This window comes from Onychomys torridus, chromosome 3 (assembly GCF_903995425.1).
Source record: "Onychomys torridus chromosome 3, mOncTor1.1, whole genome shotgun sequence".
NCBI classification, from domain to species: Eukaryota; Metazoa; Chordata; class Mammalia; order Rodentia; family Cricetidae; genus Onychomys; species Onychomys torridus.
The window spans coordinates 73458146-73484018 of NC_050445.1; the positions used below are offsets into that span (position 1 = coordinate 73458146).

The following is a 25873-nucleotide window of genomic DNA, read 5'->3' on the forward strand; positions in this document are numbered from 1 at the left end:
CACAAAAGATAGATATGACAAGTCTCTAGAAGCACTTTCAAATTAAAATTCATAATAAGATGGCAGTCACACCAAAGGAGGAGCTGGCATTATGCAGGCTCTGAGCTTTGTAATGGTGCATTGGTAATGGGCCTCACAGGCGGAGCAGGTGGGAGGGAGGTGAAGAGAGTTATTTTGAATGAATATCCACGTAAATCTGATCAAGTGCAGTTGACAGTTCTGCTAAGTCATATTTGAACAGCCCAGGGAAGGGGGTTACATCAAAGATCCAAAAGGCCTGTGGAGAAAAGGAAAGGGCACGTCACCCAGTGCACAGTGGAGTCTGAATTACTTCTTCCTCAAAATTCTTACATTTTATTTCACACCAAAGTTATATGTAATCCTTCACAATTTTTCTGCACACATATGTAACTTTGCTCACATCAAATGTAACTTAAAAACAAACAATGCAATCAAGACTGGTAAGTGCATTAACTATATAAATTAGTTTTTGACAAGTAATCATCCACTGATACCATGGTCCGTGTAGAATTGATTTGTCTAAGAACCTATTTATGTAAGGTCTATCCCTGCAAATGAGGTTTTGATTCTCCTAAGCCACGAGTCTTGTCCATGTCAGTATGGACAATGATGCCCACACAGTCCTACCTAGCTTCTGATTTATTTTAATATTTCCCTTTTCCTGGCTACCTCAGTTTTGTTGTTTTCTTTTGGTTTTGTTTGCTTTGTTTTGTTTTAAAGGGGTGGAGGTGAGGGGCTCTGCTTGCTTTTGTGTGTGACCTCAGTCTTCCACTACCAATGTCAAGAATACATTTGTCAACTTCAGTAGTGTTTTCCATAAGTCGATTCTGTTGAGAAAAGCATGGTTTAATAATGACACAGAAGTAAAATGAGGTAACAATAAAATTGCTCCTTAGTTCACAGTAGCATTTATCATGCGCACTTGTATTAGTTCTGCTAGGCTGTTTAATCATTGCAATATCTCCATATTTTCACTTTATGAATGAAATTTCAAGTCAGACACTGAGTTAATCAGCATGATTACCACCATACAGTTTTACCACTAGCAACTAAGTGAAGGCAGGCCACTGGCTTCAAGGCAATTGCCTTGAAGTACAATAGTGTTCAGTAGAGTTCAACTGGTATCTTAAAATAAAACCTTTAAGAACTAGGGTAGATTGAAGCAGGATGGTGAACCTTGCCCTGCAGAGCTAAGTGAAGAAGCACACCGCTCACCACTGTAAATGCTAATGTAGCATAAGAGGACAGCACACACAGAAATGAAGAAAAAAAATGCACTTGAAGAATTCACAGAAAGTGTTCTTGGAAGGTAGGAAATGGACACTCAAAACATTGTCACAATTTACAGTAGAGGAGAACTAAAGGATGAAGAATTCTGGACTCTGGGATACTAGGGCATGAAGGCCCCAGGGAGTTTTGAAGGGAGTTGAAAGTAGAGTTGTAGTTGGATAGTGGACAGTTGAAGGACATTTGATGAAGTCTACATTTTTCAGTCTGGGAAAACCTTCACAGTCTGTGTGTGTTTGCAAACATGCTGTGTCAACATTGTGTAATGGTGAGTGGGACAAAGAGTGATAGGGAGAGAGGATGGGCTTTGCAGAGGATGGACCAGCATGTTTCCCAAAGGGTGGTTTACCTAGGATGTGGGAATTAACAGAAAAGATACTCCCTTCCTCCAAAAAGGCATCAAGGAAGAAATGGATGAAAGTGGAGAATAATCATGAAAGTGGAAAACTATTCTTTCCTCCATGACAGTGTTCGTAAGAGAAATAAGGTGATTAATGTGCTTTGACATATACGGCTGAAGGCATGACACTCCACAGTTATGGTTTTGATAACTTCACATGTTTATGCTAATAAGTCCAATATCCCAAAGGCTTTATTACTTCCTCTGCTGCAATTTCCCTTTGGATGAGGAACACTACAGACATCTGCACTGGTTATGACCATTCAGTTCAAATAGTCCTAATGAGTTACAGTAGAAAGCAGTAAGCCTGCCCACCAGCTTTTCATTAATGTCTACAACAAGTATCTTAATTCCTATAGTACAGCAATTAGCTTTAATGTGCAACATAGAGCTCACCGTAGAATAATAGGTGCAGACAGTTGATGAGGCTTGAGGCAGGAGAAAGGCCTTGGCCCTGCTTGTGTTCTGTCCGTTACTAGCTTGTACTTTGACATCTTCTGGATCTTAGTCTCTTTCAGGGTGAGAGTATATCAGAATGATGTACATTCCACACAGGAAGCTTTGCAATCAGCAGTACCTGTTGCTTTCCTTTCCTTTCTTTCTCATTTTCTTCTGGAATCGTCCCTTCTCTTGCCATGATGTGGCTAGTCTTAAAACATTCCTAGGGTTAAACTATTTCAAGGGTTGTGCACAGCTACCCAGCCAGCTCAGCCTCAAAACTTATTCCAAGCCTGTTCCTTGGCAGCCAGATGCCTCTCTATTCCACAGCCAAAAATGATATATCTACTTTGCTTATGCTGTTAGTGAGGAATGTGGGATGACCTTAAGCTACATGCCTTGCATTCTCAATGTTCTGGGCCTTGTTCCTGGGCTGTTGGTTCTTTGGGACTTTTGTTTGCCCTTTTGGGCAAAGCTACAGGAAGAAAGCTGTCACTTTTGCCTGCTATTCTGGTTGCTGGCTGTCATCTCTGATGACTTTTCCCTTTTTCCAGCTTCTCAGCTAGTAACTTGGTACATGTTTTGATTCCAGGGGCTTCAGTACTGGAAACAATGGCGTTTTACTCGTTAGAGAGTTTACAGTGAGTCTTTACTCTTCTTAGTTGCTCCTAACAGGTTTACAGCTTCCTTATCAGCCCATGTCTAATTCGGCTTGCTTAGCTAGCTGTAAAAGTTTATGCTACCATTAACTTTTAAACATTTATACTTTATAGGATATTACAGAGTTTTATAAACACTGCTATAAATTAATAGCCACTAGCAGTTTTGAAAGCCCATGGGATGCTTTATACAGACACATGTAGAATCACATTATCCCCTTTTATATTCTCCAAACATTCCTCAGCAATAGCTACTTTATGAAATTTGTGGAAACTGAGTCTAGATGACATTAACTCACCTTTCGTTCTTGGATAGGGAGCAAGTCCCCATATCTAATTCAGACTGGACTGTGACAGCTTTTGTACCCTAGGTTAGCCTTGAACTTGTGATCCTCTTGCCTCAGCCTCTGAAATGTTGATACTTTAAGTCTATAGCACCATGCATGGCCCTACTTGGTATTTCTTAAAAATTTAGTGAGTTTAAAATAGGCCTGGTTTCTACCTATTTTTGCTTAACTTCTATCACAGAAGAGCATCTTAGTGTCATAGTGTCTCTCAGTGTCAGAGCCTCATGGTAGTGGGATCCCATTTAAAATTTTAGGAAAATGGGAGTCCACATTTATGTGTCAGTAACTATTTAAATCCTCACATTCCTTTTCTTAGATGGGCCCCCACTCATTGAAAGAACTGTGTGACTTGGGTTTTTCTTTTCTCTGCAGGCATGGTATCTTCCTGCTGCTCTGCTCAGAAGCATTGATGTATTTTCACTAGAAGTGTCTGAGTGTTCCTTGATGCAGCACTCATGAGGCCTGGTGGTACTTGTGCAAGGGAGATCAAAATCACTAATTCCATCTCTTTATGCCCAAGAGTTATGTAAAGTTTAAATCCTAGAAAATAACCAATAGCTTTCTTTTAAATGCATAGATTCTCTAAACCTCTAATAACATTTACATACATTTAATTCATTTTCAGAAAAAAAAAAAAAAACATCTTTCATGGCCCTAGTTCATGGGACTTATTGGTTGAGGGGAAGAGTCCAGCCAAATGCTGGCCAAAGTGTGGACATACTTAGGATCCAAATTGATTCTAATGCTGAGAGCAGCAGAAATGTTCATTATTTAAATAAGCTAGAGTTTTCACATGAATCATAAAGGTAACACAGCACGTGGCCTGTGCCAAGTTGTCATTTTCATTAAGTGTGAGATTGCACCTGAAGGACAGCTTAATTTGCAGCTGCTAAAAATATTTCAACAGAGTGGTACTGTTACAAGTGGCAGGTGGTGCCAAACGTGAATTTTGCAAGAACTGCCATCTGTGGGATGAGATACGGAAGAATGTCAAGGGGGTGGTGGAGTAGATAAAGATGAAGAGAAAACACTCTTGTTATTTATTCAGCATTTATTGCAATTATCGAGACTAAAGATTCCATGCTTCACAAACCAGCACTGGCCCAAGATTAATAAATCAGATTATTTATTTAGCTTCTACCCTGTGCCCTGGGCATTGCAAAAAGTACCACAGTATCTGTAAAGACAAACTCTTATTGCCAGAGGCATGCCATTTAAGCTACCCAAATGAGAGAATGCGTTCCAATTCTGTTTACCTTTTCATGGTGTTTATACTGAAGTTTTGTGCTGGTTTGATTCATACACTTTGATGTCATTTGAATGGATCTTGCCATCTTCTTTTGATGTTTTGGTTTCAATACACATTCTCATCAACTTCCTGCTTCACAGCCCAAGAAATTACTCTGAGGTGTGTGATGGTGCCAATTTTTTTAAACCTTATCACCTGGAATTTTGCAAACTTCACAGAGTAAAGCACATGTAAACAAAAAGTAACTAGTGAAGCTACAGCTTTCCATTACTAAGAGACCTTTTTATTTTGTTTGTTAATTTCAATGGATTTGGCCACAGTGAAATCAAAAATTCCTATCTGAGAAATGGAAATTCACATTTTCCTTTTGGCTTTAGTAGTTTACAGGACACAGACTTAAAAAAAAAAAAAAACAAAAAACAAAAAACAAAAAAACAGTTGGCTAATGTTTTCCCTTTTGTGTCTCTTTTGATGGGAGCAGCTGGGCAGTAGCTTTCTTTTGTAGATACCCTGAAAAATCTTAGATTCCTAAGGAGAGTTCACAACCAACATAGCGAAGCAGGCCCTTTGAGAAGATCTCCATAAAGACTGGCCTTTGCTGAGCTGGTGGCAGGGCCAGTTGTTGAAATGCTTCCTCAGCCCCAGGACAATGGCAATCTCTGGCCACAACATGTGTGTTGTTTTTAGCTCATAGAACACAGCAATATGTTTTGGGTTATTTTAATCTTATTGATGAAATCTAATTTTGAAAAAAAATGACCAACAGAAAATTAATTTTACTTCATTAATTGTTTAATGCAGATCAAAGAGGAAAAGCTTTTCCTAGCTTCAAAGAACATTCTCAAACTTTCAAAAGAACATTTTGAAAACTCATTGTTGGGTAATAACTTTCCTAAATAGTTTCAGTTAAAGAAGCATGAATACTTTTATACACAAATACTAAACCATCTGACTCAAGAATGAGTTTGCACCATCAAAATAACTTAAGCAAGTCATGTTGAGAAGAAAGGAACCTATTTGTAGTGGCACATGCTCTTAGGACATGCTACAGACAGTGGCAGTAATATCATGAGTTCAATGCCAACCTTGGCTATACCTTTTGTGTCTTAAAGATGGCTCAGCGAATTTAAGGTGTCTGTCACTAAACCTGCCAATCAAAGCAAAGTCCATGGGACCCCCTCATGTTTGAACATGAGAAGCTACTCTGACAAGTTGTCCTCTGACCACCCCTAGCATAAATACAAATGTAGTTTTGGATAGGAAAGACATGTGATTCCTTCTTTTAATTCATTTTACTTGCAGAGATTCACTCACTCACTCACCAAATCACTTACTTATCTTTTTAACTATATACTGTTTTCCAAACAATATTCAGCCACAAAGGAAAAAACAATAGGAGCAACTAAAAAGAAGGAGAAAGAAAACTAGTGATGAGAAAGGAGGTTTAGATGCTAATTGTAGTAAGTGTGTCAGGTGCCGGAGAGTGGATTTGCACACTGTCCTGGTCACTGTTCTATTGTCATGAAGAGACACCAGAACCATGGCAACTACTACAAGAGAAAGCACTGGACTTGATCTTGCTTAAGGTTTCAGAGGTTTAGTCCATCCTTATCATGGCAGGAAGCATAGTGGTGTGCAAACAGATGCTGGGACAGTAGCTGAGTACTACATTCTGATCCACCGGCAGAGAGAGGGGCTCCGGGTTTGACACGAGCTTTTGAAACCTCAAAGCCCGCCCACCCCCAGTGACACACTTCCTCCAAAAAGGCCACATCTCTTAGTCCTTTCAATCTTTTCAATAGTGTCACTCCCCTCTGAGTAAGAGTTCAAATATATGAGCCTAGTTGTTGTTGTTATTGTTTTATTCTTTTTCTCTTTTATCTCTTTGATCTTTTGGGAGCCCACCACCCAGCTCCCAAATAAATCACATATGGAGGCTTATTCTTAATTATAAATGCCAGCCTTAGCTTGGCTTATTTCTGGCCAGCTTTTCTTAACTTAGCCTGTCTCCCTTTTGCCGCTGGGCTTTTTCCTTTTCTTACTTCTGCTTATTTTCCTTTCCCTCTTACTCTGTAGCTGGCTGTGTAGCTGGGAGGCTGACCCCTAGCATACTCTTGTCTTTGTTCTCTTGCTTTGTTGTCTTTCTTCTTTACTTTCAAATTTCTCTCTGCCTGCCAGCCCCACCTATACTTTCTCCTGCCTTGCTATTGGCCGTTCAGGTAATTTAGACTAGTAAAGTAACACAGCTTCACAGAATTAAACAAATGCAATGAAAAAGAATGCAACACAACATTTTGCATCATCAAACAAATGTTCCCCAGCATAAACAAGTGTAACACATCTTAAAATAATGTTCTGCAACACCTGTTGGGTTCATTCTTATTCAAACCACCACACTTATTGAAAAGCATGACACAGGAAGTACAACAGTGTCAGGAGACGATGAGGCTGAGTGCAGGGGAAATAAATATGTGTTCCAGGAGAGAAGAGTCAAGAGTATGAGCTTTGGGGCAGTGCTCTGGGAAAGACTCAGAAGAAGCTGAGGCGAATCCTTCTTATATAGAGATGCTCACCGGAGAGAATTGGAAATACTAGATAAGTGCCCATGATAACGATAAAAATGGGACTCATGGGGAATTCGATGCCAGGAAATAGGCAAGCGCAAATATTACCTTCATTATCATGTAAACAACACAACTAGGAAGGACACTGGTGAGGTGTGCTCCAGGGTAGTAAACAAGTTCATTGAAATAACACTGAAAGGAAAATGTGCTCCATTCTGTCAGAAAAAGCTGTAGAAGTTCATTTGCGGGCAACACTAATTGTCAGCGTTTCTTCTCTGCATGAGGCACAATGTGACTAATGTAACTGGCAGCATTTACCACTTCTCTCTTAGGTACAACACTTAGAGTCAACATTTTGATCTAAAGCAAGGTGGTGGTGGCGCATGCCTTTAATCCCAGCACTCTGGAGGCAGAGGCAGGTGGATCTCTGTGAGTTCGAGTCCAGCCTGGGCTACAGAGTGAGTTCCAGAAAAGGTTCCAAAGCTGTCTCAAAAAAAATTTTTTGACCTAGCTCAAGTGTGTATACTGATCACCTTCAGCTGTGTTATCACTGTCTTTGTGTCTGCTTCGCCTACCATGAGTCAATACATACCGCTGTCGTCTTATCTCTGACACCTGGGGTTTGTTCTGTGGGATGCATACTGTCAGTGGATATACACTGATGCCTGTATCAAGATAGCGTAGAGGAAGAGAGCAGAAGAATTAGATTATGCAGAGAACAGGGATCTACAGTAAAGAGACCATAGATTATGTCATCAAAAGTAAGGCTATTGGGAAACAGGAGTAAAACAGTAGAGAGACTTTTAGGAATTCAGGAGGCAGAGGGGAGTTCTGGTGGAGGTGGAGAGCACATAGATAAAAATGACTATTTATATAAAGGCACTGGTGATAGCACCAAGGATAATGAGAAAGGCAGCAGGGCGGCAGCTTTAAGAGAAAAGCGCACCAGTACCTTACAGGCCAGATAAAGCAATCCGCAATGAAACATCCACAGAGAATTTTATCCAGAACCACAAAGTGCAAAAATTGGATATGAGAAGAAAAACATGTTGATATGGTTTGCTAACATTTGGCACTTTGAGAGTGTATGTATAAATATAAGATGATTAAAAATCCTGAAGTAATAGGGGAAAACTAGATCAGTTCATTTAAAGGATAGAGTGGGGGCAGAATCCAGAGAGAAGTTTAAAAAATGTATATGTTGAGAAATTTAAATAACAGGGGCCAAAAAGGAAATAATGGTGTTAGATAACTAACAACTCAGTCTCAGTGTCAAGACCTAAGAAAAGAAAAGCAAGCTTAAGAAAACCCTGAATACTTTTTCTGTCAAGAGGTAAGCACAACCAAACGGTTTGATTGGATGGTATAGTAGCTCCTGATGCCTAGAAAGAAATGGGAGTGAAAGACAGAAAAGAAGCCAGTCAGTGAAACTTGGGAAGCAGATGGGAAGTGGGGCCTCTGCTATGGTCCTGTTTGGCTCTCTAAGTCAGCATCTGTGGATATGTTTCATTTTTAAGATAAAGACATTTAAAAGGAAACTGAGTCAAAGAAAGGGTTGTTGAAGAGGGAAAGGTGGAAAAACCCATGGAGTCCCATCTCCACAGTGACAACTATGATACGATACCCAGCTAGAGCAGCCTGCAGGAGAACAGACTCAATTGTTCATAAGTTGAGGGCTATAGTCCACGCTGTCAGGGGAGGTCTGTGTTTAGAGTGAGAAGTGACAGGAAATGAGGGCAATCTGAAGGCTTGCTCCCTGGCAGTCCATTTCCTCTGCTAGATGCAATGTGCTAAGGGTTCCACTACGCCCCCAAATGGCCACGCAAACACTGGGGACCAAGTGTTCATTTTTATATTCAAACCACAAGGGCTCAACTCCACTCTGTTTTAGCTAGTATCTTGCTGGTCATTTCACCATGTCCACTGCAAATAGCTTCAAATACGACCACTCTGCTTCCGATTCTTTTTTCATGATATGTGGGGAAAGGCATGCGTCTTTCTGTCTCAGATGCACTAAACTGAGGCCATGTTCCTTCTCCTCTCCATTTGATCCTGCTTCATATACTCTCCCTTTCTGTAAAGTGACTTTTCTTCAGCCACTGGTTTAAGCCAGTTATTTAGAAGAGTATTTTTTAAATGAGGGACTCTGAAGGTTGTTGAAACACTTTCTGCTATTTTTATTAGATTTTACATTGTCATTTTTCACTTCTCCTTCCTCCCAAATGACTTGATTTTCCTCTCATTTTAAGGTGTAGTTTAAGCTCATAATTTATGGAATGAGCACATTGTGCTATTGCTGCAATTTTGAGTGGAGATGGAAGCAGGTTATAACAAATTTAAATAAGAGAGACAGCCACATACACATTCACATGCAGATACACACACACACACACACACACACACACACACACACACACACACACGGAGGGAGGGAGGGACAGAGGGACGGAGGGGGAGAGAGAGAGAGAGAGAGAGAGAGAGAGAGAGAGAGAAAGAGAGAGAGAGGGAGGGAGGGAGAGGGAGGATGAAACATCATTGGTGTTGGGGAAAGGATACATAATAGAATAAATAGAGAGAAACAGGGTTTCAGTGATCCACCTAGTAATATGGCATTTGAAGACAGAACTGAGGAAAGACGGATTTGTCGGATTTGAGCCTGCAGTTAGCTGAAGGCAGAGTTACCTGGAGGGACAGGCTCCAAAACGGGACAGGTCGATTGGAGCATGTTGAGAACCAGGACTGGTGATAGATTCACTGTCCAGAAGAAGGTGGGGGGGAAAAGCATGCAGAAGAAAATGTGTGTCAGTTAGCACAGGAAAGGTCTCAGCCCCTGGTTATCTTAAGTGTTCTGATTTTATTATCTAATGAGTGGTGAAGAGCATGGAGTGACTAGAGACAAAGGTGACGAAGCAGCAGCTCACTCTGGTTGTTGCATGAAGAAATACAGAAGGCAGTGAACCAGGAACAGATTGGTTGAGAAAGTGTTTAACAATCTGGTGGGCAGCATTGGCCTTGGAGTTGTGATATGAAGTGATTATGCAAAGGGATGCACTATTAGACAGAACTCAGAACACAAGAGCAGAGTCTCGGAGGCCACCCATTTGGTCTGAGTAGTACAATGATTTGCCACGTGCTGGGTTGAGGACAGGAAAGTGAGTGGTTACAGGCAGTTCTGCTGCTTTCTACGAATGTTGCCTCTGCCCCATCAAGCCTTCAATGAAGACAGAAAGAAACTAATCAATAAAATAAAGGAGGAATAGCTGCATGCAGCAACAAAGAACACTGATAACACTCAAGACTGCAACGGATTTTGATAATCAATAATTTATTTGTTCTAACACTCTGAACAAAATTAAATGGCTTTTGTTGAGATAAATATAATTTATAATAAATTCATAATGGACAAACAGGCATCGGTGAAATGAACTCAAAAAGTGAGTTAAGCAAGGAAATCCCATTTTCTTATTATACAACAGAGGGGCTCAAAGGAAGTATGAATAAACCCTGAAGAGCGTTATTATTCATTACACTGCAGATGAACAAATACAATGTTTTTCTCAGATCCTAGATTCATCAGTGCGCACCTCATCCCAGAGAGTGACAACCCTGAAGACGACAAAGTGTATTTTTTCTTCAGAGAAAATGCAATAGATGGAGAACATTCTGGAAAAGCCACTCATGCTAGAATCGGTCAGATATGCAAGGTGAGGTAAAGAAAAAATACATTGTCCATTTACAATTTCATTTCATTTTATTTTCCACTGATGTAGAAGAGGCCAAAATGTATATAATAATAAATATTTAAATGTTAAAATGATTGAAAAATATATTATAGTTAATACTTTTGAGAAAGTTGGTTTTTTTTTTTTGTTTATTTGTTTGTTTTTTCCCAGAGCTGAGGACCTAACCCAGGGCTAGGCAAGCGCTCTACCACTGAGCTAAATGCCCAACCCCACTGAGAAAGTTTTAAGTCAAACATATGAATAGAGATATGGTTAGAGATCATGAGGTGATATTACTTCACAATTATATTCATTATCTTGTCTTCAAACCATGGACTAGGAAGTATTTTCCTGCATGAATAAGTATAAATTATTACCTGGAAGAATATACCTCCTCATTTTCAGATTCAGCAGTTTTCTACACTAATAAGTTTGTGGGTTTTGTTTTGTTTTTTGTTTTTTGTTGTTGTTGTTGTTTTTGGTTTTGTTTGTTTGTTTGTTTTTTGTTTTGTTTTTGTTTTGTTTTGTTTTGTTTTGTTTTGTTTTGTTTTGTGACAGGGTTTCTCTGTGTAGCTTTTGGAGCCTGTCCTGGAACTCACACTGTAGACCAACCTGATCTCAAACTCACAGAGATTTGCCCAGCTCTACCTCCTGGGTGTTGGGAATAAAGGCTTGTGCCACCACTGCCAGGCACTAAGTTTTGAATGGATATTTATCAGAATACAGATAAAGCATTGAATAATGAGACAAAGTTAAGGTAGCTTATTTTTACAAATTGGTAATTCCACCATACACATAGCTTCTTATTCAAACACATACAAATGCCTAAATTAGGTGATCTGATACTTATTTTCTAGAGGACTAATATTTAATATGGTGTAATGTTATATTATAGTGTGACAGAAGAAAAAATTCTGTGGTGTCTTTTTGATCTCTTATCACATTATGATCTGATGATACAGTACAATTGATTTCTAAAATGCCTCCTTTGTTATTTGGAAACATAGAACTTCATGTAAATAAATCAGACATTTTTATAAAAATAAGTAAGTTTAAAGTATTAGCTACAAAGTTATAAAAAAGCTGCATAATATAAACACTAGATAAACAGAATTTAAATGGATGTTCTAATTTTAAGGAAACTTTTCTTGCAATATGTGTACATATAAATTAGTTTTAAAGATGGTGTCTTCTGGTAAATACATACCTTTGCAATAGAACTCAGAGTTACATTTACATTACAATTAAGTTTTATTTGCAGTCATAAGATTTTTCAAAATACTGTCTAAGAAATGTTTTCTCAACCTATTGGTTACAATGTATAAGTAGTTTCAATATTTATATGTTTATACCACAAGCTGTTTGGTTGTGTTTGGTGTTAGTAGCATGACTTTTTGGTGGATTTATTGCCAGTGAAGATTCATTGAATAGATACCCGGTAAAGATTTTATACCCAGTAGATCCCTGATTCAGGCTGCAGAGGTCGGTAAGATTCAAAGAAAAAGTGGCTCAGTAGGAAGAGGGAGAGCTAGCCTAACACAGAGCAAACATAATATTAATAATTGTCCATTAAGTGATAGTACAGAATGGAAGAGGGAATTTCCTTTAAAATTATTTAATTTCAAAGGTTGCATACATTTGTCACATATAGAATATCATTTTGATATTTATAAATGGATAAATCAAGCAAATCAATATGTGTTTTAAACCATGTATTTTTATTCTATGTGGTAACAATACTTAAAAATCATACTACAACGTTTTGTTTTATTTTGTTTTGTTTTGTTTTGTTTTGTTGTTGTTTTGTGAGACAGGGTTTCTCTGTGTAGTTTTGCGCCTTTCCTGGATCTCACTCTGTAGTCCAGGCTGGCCTTGAACTCACAGAGATCCACCTGCCTCTGCCTCCCGAGTGCTGGGATTAAAGGCATGTGCCACCATTGCCCGGCCTTAACAACTTTTTAGGAATATAACATTAAAACTTCCTGTAGCGATCATGCTGTGTAACAGATATTTTAAACCAGTTCTTCCTGTATATTCAACATTTCCTATTCTTTGGCCAATATGTCTTCAAATTCTACTGTTCTAGGCTCAGTGGGTCACCATCCTACACACTGCTTTTGTGAGTTCAACATTTTGGACGCTTTTTACTTGAGGTCATATGATATCTATATTAATATATCTGGCTAAATTGAACTATCATGTTCTCTTGCTTTAATCTCCTTAAATGGATAAATAGTATTTTATAGTGTGTGTATTCCAAATTGGCTAATCTACTCTTATTAATAGACAAATGTATCATTTAAGGACTATTATGGACATTCCCTTTACTGAACATTGGATCAAAAATTTGAGCAAAAATACAATAAGTAAGGTAATAGCTTATATGCAGTCATTCAGAGTGGCTATGCCACATTTGAAAAATGAAGAATGGGAAAATTCTTGGTTGCAAAGAAAGATGCCTCTTTAAAAACTAAACAAAAAAAAGTGAAGGATTGCATTCATGTGCCTGAAGTTAAGAAATGGGAAATAGAGATGCATTTCACACTACTGTGCATAAACTTGCTCTATAGAGTAGCTTGTGTTGCTTTTCAGAATGACTTTGGCGGACACAGAAGTCTTGTGAATAAATGGACGACATTCCTGAAGGCACGCCTGATTTGCTCTGTGCCAGGCCCCAATGGCATTGACACCCATTTTGATGAAATGCGTAAGTGGCTGATGTTTGATGCACAGGCCATATGTGAACTCAGTCTTACGGCAACTTGATACGCCATGTCTTGTTGATATCCATGGGAGACCTGCTGTTCCTGAGCAGAAATGGAGGAGTGGATTGGGGGTGGGAACAGAGGAGGGGTGGGGAGCAGAGACTGGGGGGACAGGAGGAAGGGGAAACTACAGCTGGGATGTAAAATAAATAATAAGAACTTTTTCTGATTGTGTTTTCAAACAGAGGATGTCTTCTTAATGAACTCAAAAGATCCTAAAAATCCGATTGTCTATGCAGTGTTCACAACATCGAGGTAAATGGGTTTTTTATTATTATAAGTTTTGGATAATTGCACATCCTGTAGCTTCTTTACTGGCTTCCGTTTTTGAGTGCCTGTGAATCCTCGGTTCTGACATGCACTCATACTGATTTGATTAGTTCTTTGCTTTTCAGATCATGGGGGCGGGGACTGTTAAGAAGACTCCTGGGGTAAAGGTGTTTGCTCCCAAAGCTGACGACAGCCAGAGTTTGATCCTGGAACCTACATGGTGTAGAGAACGGGCTGAAACAAGTAGTCCTCTAACCTGTGCATACACAGTGGCACATGAGTACACCTGCGTGTTTGTGCCTCCTCACCACATATATGTAATAAGAAATTTAAGCATGCAATGCAAGAATATCATCACTATCAATAGAAGAGTGAAGTAGTTTGGAAATGTATGTTGTATCCTATGTAATTCAACATAATATTAATAATGATATAACATCAACTTTAAATATTTAGCAAGATGTGGATCATAAAGAAGCTTGTAGTGATAGAAAAGAAGAATAAAGGAACTGGATTTGGAACCTCCAAGTGTCACAACGGTCTGTCCCACTCTGTCTCCATCGCTTTCAGCAAATGCCAAAGACACGAGGTCAAAGACAAGCTAGGATACTTACTGGTACCAGTGGTTTCCCTGGAATGAAAGCCGCCTCTCTGGACAGGGGGTTGACAGAGAACTTAGGAGAAAACACATCGCTGTGTCCAAGCAGTTGGGCAGCCTTCCCGCGGCTTTCACACTGCTTGCAAAGACCTTGCTATATCTTCCTACACATTTCCTGAGAATTCAACAAAAATTTACAGATTTAGAGAAAGCAAAAAGCCAACAAATAAACTATTAGGCTGTTTGTAGAAATGTTTTATTTTTTAATTTTTGAAATTATAATATAATTACAGTCATCCTGCTTCTTTCATTTCTCCAGACCTCTCCACATACTGCTCCCCACTGTCCTCAAATTCCTGCCCTCTTCTTCATTAACTGTGATTGCATGCATATGTATGGAGATGTATATACATATGTGTTTTTAAATACAACCTACTCAGACACTTCTACAAACACTATTACAAACTTTCATAACATTTCAATACATGTGTATGATTTTACATATTTTACGTGCAGTATAATATACCACATTTATTATATCAAAACTATCTAAAGTTAGAAAATAGATTTTCTCTTTTTTTTTTACTCTAATTACTCTTTACTTTGATGGTCTCCTTGACTTTTTTTCATTAGCTACCTAAAATCCAAATGTTTAAAAGATAATCTTATAAAAAGACTCCTTAAATGCAATCCAGAGCTGGAGAGAGAAACCTGAGAGCCAAGTTCCCACAGGTTTGTATGTGTGCTTTGCTTGATACACAGTTCTGAACTCAAGCTTCTTTTTCTCTCTTTCCATAACTTCTCTTTCCATAACTTCCAGTTCCATGCCTTGCACATCCTCTCACCTCTCCTGCTTTCCATATCCTCCCAACCTGTCATCAGCCTGCTCTTTTTCCTTTCTGGTTCTTCCCAGAGTTCTTGCTCTCAATGAAGAAGCAATTGCTTGATCTTTCTGTCAAATAATCACCTTTCTACTCAGCATAAGGTTCAACCTATCTGGAGTTTTTTTCTGGAACAAGTACACACATGGTTATTAGTAAGCATATGCATTGAGGCATAGCAAATATTTAAAAATAATATTGAATCCATTAAGAAGTGCTGGAGGTGGTGAAGGATTAATTGTAGAACATTATTCTGGCTTATTTATAAATATTAAAGACATTTAAATCACTTTGACATCATCACTTAATAAAATTAACATTAGAAATGAAGAGACATATATTACTAAATTTATATGCAAGTCCTTATGCCTGTGTATTAGTGAACTTTGGTTTTAATAACTAGACAACAGCAATAAAGACTGTGGAAAGTGAGTGGTAACTATCAGTCTGTCTTTCTCTTCCCCATTTCCTAGAGGAACAGCCCTTCTCAGACTTGAAATTATATGAGAATCACCAAGAATGTGTTAAAACTCAATTTCTCTACTCTACGAATCACATATACAATTTTTATTATAAAATATAAGCAATAAAATTCATGTTATTTATCACTAGAATTTCTGACCCTATGGGAATGAGTTGGGCCTAACAATCTGCGTTTCTAAACAGTCTATAGGTAATTCCCATGCTACTATTTGGGCAATCAATATTTTGATTGACACTGTTTAACAGGTGAAATAATTTCTTCACTCTTTTAAATAAGATAAGTTATTGGTGGTAAATTACTCTAAATTGTATGCATCAAACTTCAGCGCTATCTGATTCATCAAGATTATTAAATTTGTACCAAGAAAAAGGAGTATATGCAAGAAATTTGCACTGAAAGTGGGATATATCAAATGTGTTTCAGTTTGTTATTTATTCTATCATAAAAATACTAAATGCTATGCATATTTATAAAGATTAGTACTAAGTCATAAACTCACATTAAATGGTTGACAGAGCCCAGTAGACATTAGCTTCCCTCCTGCATCATTGTCTAATGAGCAATTTTTATAGCTTAGGAATCTGTAGTTCGTGTGTGGCATGATTTATATGGGGTTTCAATATGACTTATAGTAATTTTCCATGGGGAGATATCAGCCCTAAAATAAAAGTTTCCATATTGTGAATGTGTACATCCATTATATTTTAAAATAAAATATTATATAAGCTGTGTTTTTGCAAACAAAGTAAATATAACATAGTTTCATCTCAATGACAAACACAGTTATTTGAACTGCTTGTTTTTGATTCATAGAATGATAGGAATATGTGTCATAATTCTCCACTTTGACCATAGAGTAACAGCTATGACCTTAAAACTATGCTTAGTGTTGTATCCATGGATTTCAGATCCAACTCTGTTACTTCACTTCACACCTTGTTTGTTTGGGAGTTTAAAATATTATAGTGTGACATGCCATGTAGCTTTGTACATTCCTTTAGAGCATCAGTTTTGGCTTTTAAAATGACCTTTTAAAAATTCTTGACACTGTAATAATTTTCTTCTATAATGATACTTGAGGGTTAAAGAGAATTTTTAGCTTTTATTTCTTTATGACATCAAAACCAAATATTCATTCAGAGGTGATCATCCATATATGTCTTTTCTGTTCAGCTTTAATAGTTTATATTTGATATGAATGTATATATTTGGTGAATAACAGACAAGATTTCACACACTTTTAACAAATCATGATTTATTCCTATACATTTATAAAATACATCGATGAGACCAAATGAATCTCAAACAATATTTGTGATTGCAAAGACTCAATGTTTGTTTGATCACTAACATCTGAAACATAATAACATCCCATTGCCACTGACTAAAGATAATGCCAGTTTCTACTCTCTTCCCTGCTAGCAACATCTTCAAGGGATCTGCTGTGTGTATGTACAGTATGAGTGACGTAAGAAGAGTGTTCCTTGGTCCATATGCTCACAGAGATGGCCCCAACTATCAGTGGGTGCCTTATCAAGGAAGAGTGCCCTATCCACGGCCAGGAACTGTAAGTGACTTTGATAATCAACACATGGAATGAATATATTTCTGACAAATAAACAAATAATTTCAAGTAAACATTAGTACAATGTAGAACAAAGAATCCATAACCATAAATAGAAGTTCAAGACTAGGATTCTGTATGGTCCCCTGTAATTCCACATGTAAAGTCATATTCATGGCACCTGCCAGTATTTAAATTCTTTCCTTACCATTATACATCCCTACATTTTTTAACAAAATAAGAATGAGCAGCCTATGCACTTTCTCTTCTAAGCAGAACACTGAGGAAATGATCTTCATGGAACACTGAAGATAATAGGAGGTATATGGGCTGACTCTCTGTGATGGCGAGGATGCTACTCATTCTGATTATATGGTAGGCTGTGCTCAGAGAAACAGTATTAAAACCAACATCATCCCATGATTTTGGATTGAGCTTGCAACATTATAACCTCAATAAAATTGTGTCAAACTAAATGAAAAAGGCATGTACCAAAACATTTTTTTAAATACATATAAAGAAACACATTGATACAATAAAAATCCAGGGTAGTCAGCCTGAAGACCATGTCAGAAGTAACATTTTCTTTAAGGGGGTTGGGAGTGGAGAAAGGCTCTATTTTAGATAGCACATTACTGTCCATCATTGAGGGGAGCCAAGGTAGGGGCTTGAAGCAGAAGCCATGGAAGAATGCTGCTAGATGCCTAGCAACCTCACTTTTGCTAACATTGCTTACATATACCATCCAGGAGCTCATGCCCATAATGGCACTGCCCATATTGAGCTAGGTCCTCCTACATCAGTTAGCAAACAAGAAAATGCCTCACAGATGGCACTGGACTAAGTCTGTTTGTAAGATGAAGCTGATTAGAAGACTTGCCCATAAGTCTTATTTATTTATTTGTTTGTTTATTTATTTATTTCTGTCTTTTGAGGCCTAATGACTCTCCTACCCCATTTCTTTATTGAACTATACAATTTAGTGTGTCCTGGCTTGTATCACAGCCTAGCATCCCAAATGTTTAGTGCATAGATCATCACTATACCTGTGTGCCAGAGGCTATGTTCATGTAGCTCCTGGCCCAGGTCATTTCTTGTCTGTCCTAACTAGGAGTAACATTTTCTAATCATAAGAAAATTTAAGACAAATAATTTCAGACAGTGAAAAGGCTTACATTTGAAATTTAGTTATGACTTTAATTTCACTTCAATGTTTTAATAGTCTGATGGATTCAAGGAAAGTCTTTTTTAATACCTTACTAAACACAAGGCATTTAGTATTCTCATTTTCTCTGCATTCCTAAAATTATTTAGGAGAAAATTAAATATGGTGTGCTTTACACAAATTGCTCCTAGCTGCTGCTGATGTATCAACAACAAAAAACCCTTCAATATAATTTGAAAATAATAAATGACTAGATGGAATATTTTTATTATAAGAAAAGAAATGAGATATATGAAAACAAATGTATTTACTCCAACTCTTAATAACAAATTGTCCTCTCTTTCTTAGGAGACAGTTTTATATTCCTCTGTCTGACAGGACTCCATGTCTTAAATACTCTCCTGAAAATACATTTTAATCTAAATATAAAATATGCATGTAAAATCAGTAACAGCAATTAAGATATGGAAATTGCTATATTCTGGGCTTTGTTCTATGGGATATATTGTACTGGAATACACACACACACACACACACACACACACACAGAGAGAGAGAGAGAGAGAGAGAGAGAGAGAGAGAGAGAGAGAGAGAGAGAGAGAGAGAATAGACATCAGTAGCCAATTATTTTTCCCATTTCAGTGGTAGGAACCATGTTAAGTAATGGTGCCAGTATTCAGTTCCATAGCTTAGTACTAACTCACTGTTCACAGTAAGCTATTAGGAGAAACTGTATCAGCAAGCACTGTGCTCAGAGTGTTCGCGGCAGCATTTTCCAGTGCAGGTGTGGAAGAGAGTGGACAAGTCTATTAAAGGTGTGAGCTGGGACTATGGCATTTCAACAACACTACTGTGGGGCAGTCATAAGTGCATATTTAAACAATATACTACTAGTGAAAAAACTCTAGTTTTTTAAGATAAGCTTTTACTGTGTTGTGTAGCCCTGGCTATCCTGGATCTCATTCTGTAAACCAGGCAGGCCTTGATCTCACAGAGACCCTGCTGTGTCACCACTGCTCAGCTATTATTAAAGTTTAAAGAAAATTCTATAAGCAAATTTTATTTTATATTAAAAAACAGATAGTAGAGGAAGAAATTAAAAATTTTGTTTTTGTAGGAAATTAAAATAATTTTGTAGGAAAATTAAAAAAAATCCTTAACTATAGTTTTTACTCACACATTTCTACATTTGTACCTGATGTCTTTACACAATATAAAGAACACAAAGATCCTTTTTTTTAAAAAAATTCACTCTTTATTTTTTGTTTGTGAGTATTTTGCCTGTATATGTCTGTCCTCCACATATGTACAGTTCCTGAGAAGTCCAGAAAGGGCATTGGATATCATGAAACTGGAGCTACAGATGAAGATGAACTATCTTGCGGGTACTGAGAATCATACCCAAGTCCTCTTGAAGAAGCCACACCATCTCTCTAGTGCCCTAAATAATCTTAGAAGCCTTTGAAGTTTTGCATTGTTTCTTATAAGTTTTAATGTGGATATTTGATATTTCTATATTTAAATATTTCTATATTCTAAACAATATTTAAATAAATTTCTCATTTACATCAAAACTAGAAGTATATTATTTTAGTACCATATATAATACATGTTTAGGTCAAACATATATGCATATACAGTATTCTCATTTCAAAACTATTTAATAACTCATGAATTATTAATGACTTTGTCAAGTAACAGGCAAGAGGTTGATTTCTTATTCTAATCTTGTAAGATAAGGATCATATCCTAATTACATTTTATCTATCAAGCACTTACATTCAAAGTTAGGCATTACTGAACTGTAGGACAAGATATGTAAGACTGGGTATACTGTACTCACTGTTCTACATAGTGAATCACAGTGAGGAGACAATAAACCCTTATTTTCTCTTGTCTTTTTGTTGACTTTTAAGACTATTTCATCCAGAGTTGATATACTGCCAGCTCACAAAAACACATTCTTTCCTGCTTTATGTGTTTATCTTATCCATGTTGCCTCCATTCTGAATGGTTAGTTTCTGTGCCATAGACACTAAATAAGGCCTGAATTATTTTATTTTATTAAAGCCATTAATAATGTTGTCAACCTTATGTTATGAGTCAGACAATAAAGAATAGTTTTTATTGTTTTTTAGTTGGGGAAGATCATTTATATTTGGGTGTGACTCTAAACTAAAAGCAGTTATATATAGCTCAAGAAAAGTAGTGTTTCTCTAAACGCCCTTAGTTGCATTTAATTATAGCATATGTCATGCATCATATTAAACATCTATTGTAGAAATGAAGCACAGACTGGTGCAGTTAACATGGGTGTCAGACTTCTCCAGAATACTGAACACCTCAGATACATTAGCAAGTTTTGCAAGAAGTGATGATATAAGTAAAGATTCATTAACATTGAGAATTAATACTTGTTTAGAAATATACACTGATAATTTCATCTACTAATTTAGGTACAGAAGAGCTGGTGATAGCTAATACTTAGTCAATTTCAAATATAGTAGAAAATAATTACAGGTTTAGACTCTCAGACTACTGAAGAAGTGTTATTTTATAATTTATAATCTTAATTGTTAGATTTTATTTAAAAGGTATTCTCCTTTTTCTAATAGTGCCCAAGTAAAACATTTGGTGGATTTGACTCCACAAAAGACCTTCCTGATGATGTCATAACCTTTGCAAGAAGTCACCCAGCCATGTACAATCCAGTATTCCCTATTAATAACCGCCCAATAATGATCAAAACGGATGTAAATTATCAGTTCACACAAATTGTTGTAGACCGAGTGGATGCTGAAGATGGCCAGTATGATGTCATGTTCATCGGAACAGGTACACTTTGAATTTCAACTATATATTTTCTTCCAGGACACTGTATTTATATACAGAATAGTCTATCATTAAAAATACATTATCAAGCGCCAGGGACAGGTCCTAATCCCACTACTAGGAGCCTCACAAACAGACCAAGCCATATCACAATTGCACACATGCAGAGGGCCTGGGTTGGTCCCATCCAGGCTCCCTGTTAGTCCATAGTCCCTGTGCTCAGGTCAGCTGTCTCTGTGAGTTCCTCTGTCATGACCTTGACCTCCTGGCTTGTACAATCCTCCTTCCTTTCTTAAGGATTGGGGTCTGTCTCTGGTGCTTGGCTGGGTTTTGGGAACCTGTTCCCCATGCTGGATTGCCTCAGTAGTATTTATGCAGGGAGAGGGCCTAGATCCTTCTTCAACTTGGTGTGTGCTTTGTTCAAGCCCATAGAAGGGCTGCCCCTTTCTTGGTGGAGACAGAGGGGGAGTGGATGGGAATGGGGACCCATGGGAGTGTTAACAGGGAGCAGGAGGAGAGGAGGGAGGGAAAACTGTGGTTGGTGTGTAAAAGAAAAATGAAAAAAATGCTAATTAAATTTTAAAAACCTCGCAACACACAAAAAGTTATCACTTCGTAGTTACAGTGTTTAAAATAAATTTTCTTTTGAATGAAACTTGATCAATGCAATCAGGTATATTTAATAACTAAATAATCAGTTATCATAATTGAATCATAATTCTTCTGGTTAGGGACACACACACACACACACACACATACACACACATACAATATTGCTCAAATCAGGACTGAAATTCCCAGCATATTGAATAAGTGTCCAGGAATGTGTTACTGCAAATTTATAAGAACTTTAACATCACCATTAATGAAAACCTTCAATCAAATAAAGGTTGCCAAAATAATTTGCTCATTGTTTCTGCCATACAGATGAAATATGGCAAAAATCTCCATCAGAAAATTGAGTCAACATTCATCAGATGCTTTTCTTTAGAAATGTAATGAAATCTTTTCACTAATTTCACTTTTTGAACAAATTTCTGCAGGTATATTTTTCAGACTCAGTCTTATTATTACTCTGACATGTTATTTTGTTTTCCCATACTCTCTAAATGGTGAAGCTATTTATGAAAGTACTGGTTACAAATCTGAAACTTGCCACTTAATGTCAGATTCCAAGGTAATAAATTCCTAGTCTCCATTAACTTCATTAACTGACATAAATCAACAAGAAATGAAACAAAGCAAGTGCTCCACCAAAACCTTGTACAATAGCATTTATTTTCCCTTGTGAGAAACACAAAGACAATTACGTTGACTACACTAGAACAGAAATGTGTAGTAAAATTACTTGAAGATTCATAACTTAATTGTGAAATCCTGGTGTTACCAGGTTTAACAGTGTCAGGTCTTAACAATACATTACAGTCTCTTATGGATAAAACATTCCCCTACCAAATAAAAGAATCCAAATGAGATTCAGTGTTCCATAAAAGGCAATGGCTGTGTGTAGTAGCACCTACAGGTTACAAATAAAATAAAGAAATATAAGATAGTATTTCATTTTAGTAAATATTCACTTGTCTTTAAATGTCAAATTATAATTGAATCTCTGCAGAATAATTGGGTTTGTTGAACAATGTCACACCAGCCTTGCTCTCCATCTCTGGTTCAGAAGTCCCTTATTTACTCTCAAAGTGATAAAGCCTGCTTCCAGGTATTTGACCAAAGCATTTAATTTCTCTAGGACACAAACTGCCTTTAAAAACCCCCTTTTCATGAGGATGTTGAATGAACATTGGATAATGTGGATGGTTGTAGGTTAGTACAGACTAGGGTCATCTGTCAGCAAGTAAATTGATTACAGTAATTTTATCTTTTAACTAAGTTTCACTTCATAGCACATGGGTCTTTGTTGAGTAATCTGATTCAATTTGTGTGAAATTGTTTGAAATACTATTCAGTAAAACTTGATCTGGAAGAGAGATAAAGTTGTGTTTGGGTCCAGGAGACCCAATGGAGTCACTAAGTAGATTAACCTAATTTCCCTTTCATCTTTGGTGTTATGAGCAGACTAAGGTCCTGTAAACACAGAAGGATCCTCTTAAAAGTGGCCTTTTTAAACTTTAGAAGGGATAGCCTTGATCACACAGAGTACATTGTGCCAAGGCGCTGAGGAGAATGGCCCATAGAATGAATATATTACGCTGTTTCTGGTATAGCTGTCTCTAGTGGGGAGGATTCCTATGAAAAAAGATAAAGTTTGTTAAAAAATAAACCAACTGAAACTGCAAAGAACTGATCACATCTACTCAAAACTGAAATCGTTTAGAATTACTATCTTAACCCTGTTTGCCTTCTAACAAAGAATGGAATCACACCTAGAACACAGGAAAATTCACATGTCCCAAGTGAAACTTCCATTGCAGATGGCAGGACTTTTCATGACAGCTTTTCTCTCTTCATAATGAAAATTAGGTAGTAGTTTAAATCCCTGTAAAATAAATTCAATTTTTTTATAATTCGCAAGCCTAAATTTAAGTTTCTTTAAGACTCTAGAATTGATTTCCAAGTGTATGTATTGTGGACAGAGTATTTATTTTGAGAAATCACACTGGCATTTTCATTTCAGCATCATTGAGCTTGCCTTAAGGGCCTCGAAGTGCGGCAGCTTCTGGGAGAGGGGTGTGCTGCTGAATTTTGAGGCTCTAGTACGTGGGATGGGCTGTATCCCTTACATTTCACATTTACAGAGTCTTCATGGACATATGCTGATTTCAAAATAAAAGTGGAAAAGTCTGTCATGTCAAATTGTTTTCTTTCTCTCTCCACAAGTACATACACACATGTGTACACACACACACACACACACACACACACACACACACACATATATATATATTCTGGAATGCATGCCAGTTAAAGAAAATTTAAAACAAAATAAAAAGCTATCCAACTTAGCCATTTTTGTTGTTTTTAATATATTTTTGAGAATTTCTATACTTTCAGGTTAAATTCTTTTTTTAAGTTTGATATTGTTCTACAATTTGATTTTTGTGTTCCAAGGCTATCTTTATAGTTTATAGTCTAACTACATAAAATGCACTTGTATGTAGACGTTTACTAATGTATCCACATGAAAAAGAAATACAAAGAGCCAGGATGGTAAAATTTTTCTTTTGGTGAGGCTGGGGAGATTGTTCAGTGTGTAAAAATGCATGCTTTAGTTGAAATCTTGGGTCCAGACCCCCAGTAGACACAGAAGTGTGCTGTAATCTCAGCATTTCTCTGGGGAGGTCGAAGGTGGACTCAGAAGCTGGCAGGTCAGTTACCCTGGACTAGGCAGCATGGAGTCACCAACAATGGAAATGGTCCACTTCTAACAAAGAAGTTTTCTCCTGAGCTTGCCATGTGGGCTGTGGCTAATGCTCATACTCCCCATTCCACAAGTTAAAAATAAAACAAAACAAAAAAGCTTTTTGCAAAATTCCTTGTTGTCCCATTAGGGGTAAACTCCATTCTAATCTATCTACCTGCACTGTAACCTTCTCCTCTGCTTTCTTTTAAGATGTTGGGACTGTCCTTAAGGTGGTCTCAGTCCCCAAGGAGACTTGGCATGACTTAGAGGAGGTTCTTCTGGAAGAAATGACAGTCTTCAGGGTGAGTGCTGCCTAATTTCCAATATCTGCAGGTTCAGCTGCATATCTGTCCCCCAAGACAAATGGACACTGAACTCACTGTGGACAGTGCCCTTGTAGAAACTTCTAATTAGATTGTCAAGTACAAAACCCCACACTAATCAAAATAAATCTTGGAAGTGTCAGTGCAATTAAATGTAAGGATATAAAAATTCTTGGCTCATATTTTCTTTTTTAAGTGAGAAAATATATGATTTACATTTTGTATCATTTATATAAGTTACCTTGAAGATCAACTATCTCCCAATTCAAAATTTCTTCTCTTGCACTTTATAGTAAATCTGCCATGATATGTAAGCCCTGGGAACTTTTAGGGAGATATATTTAATATGCCAAGGGAAAAATGATATCTCAGTTAATTCCTACATTATTTTATATTTTTCTTCAGAAAATCAGAGTTTAAGTGGCTTATGTTAGTAGCAGACAATTTATACTAGATGTCCAGTTGGCAAACTTCAAAAATGGACAAATATTTGTCTCCTTTTCCTGAGTCACCAACAGTATGGATAGAATCTTCAAGTATTAGGTATATTGAGGCTGGAGCAGGGGTTCAATCGGTCAACATAGATATCATCCATGTTGCTCGTTTAGAGTGCCTGCCAACCAGTAAAGTTTGAACAGGGGTCACACTTTGGTATGAATTATATGTAAGACACATAACATACTTATTTAAAATATTTTGATAAAATAGTACAGTGTGTACTTACTGATAAATCTAGAAATATAAAATAAAGTTGAATGCCAAGAGACAAGTAGGCAGAAAAGGGGAAATGAAATCATGTGATATCATTTGTGCTCCATGTGTGTCACATTGGCATACAGAAATATATATATCTTGTATGTGTGTGTGTGTGTGTGTGTGTGTGTGTGTGTATGCAGTAGATTATAATTTTCAGTTAACTCAACATTTAATGTTGAAGCTAAATGCCCCT

The 25873-nt window shown here is 37.2% G+C and overlaps 1 protein-coding gene across 1 annotated transcript in view; it reads left to right on the forward strand.

The window, feature by feature from the left end:
• Positions 1 to 25873, forward strand: part of Sema3a (semaphorin 3A) — a 199318-nt gene that overhangs the window by 144584 nt on the left and 28861 nt on the right. The window contains exons 7-12 of the mRNA XM_036180344.1: positions 10527 to 10669; positions 13280 to 13394; positions 13638 to 13707; positions 17108 to 17252; positions 21030 to 21249; positions 24812 to 24903. Of these exons, the coding sequence (XP_036036237.1) occupies positions 10527 to 10669; positions 13280 to 13394; positions 13638 to 13707; positions 17108 to 17252; positions 21030 to 21249; positions 24812 to 24903 (785 nt within the window). The remainder of the gene's footprint in view (positions 1 to 10526; positions 10670 to 13279; positions 13395 to 13637; positions 13708 to 17107; positions 17253 to 21029; positions 21250 to 24811; positions 24904 to 25873) is intronic.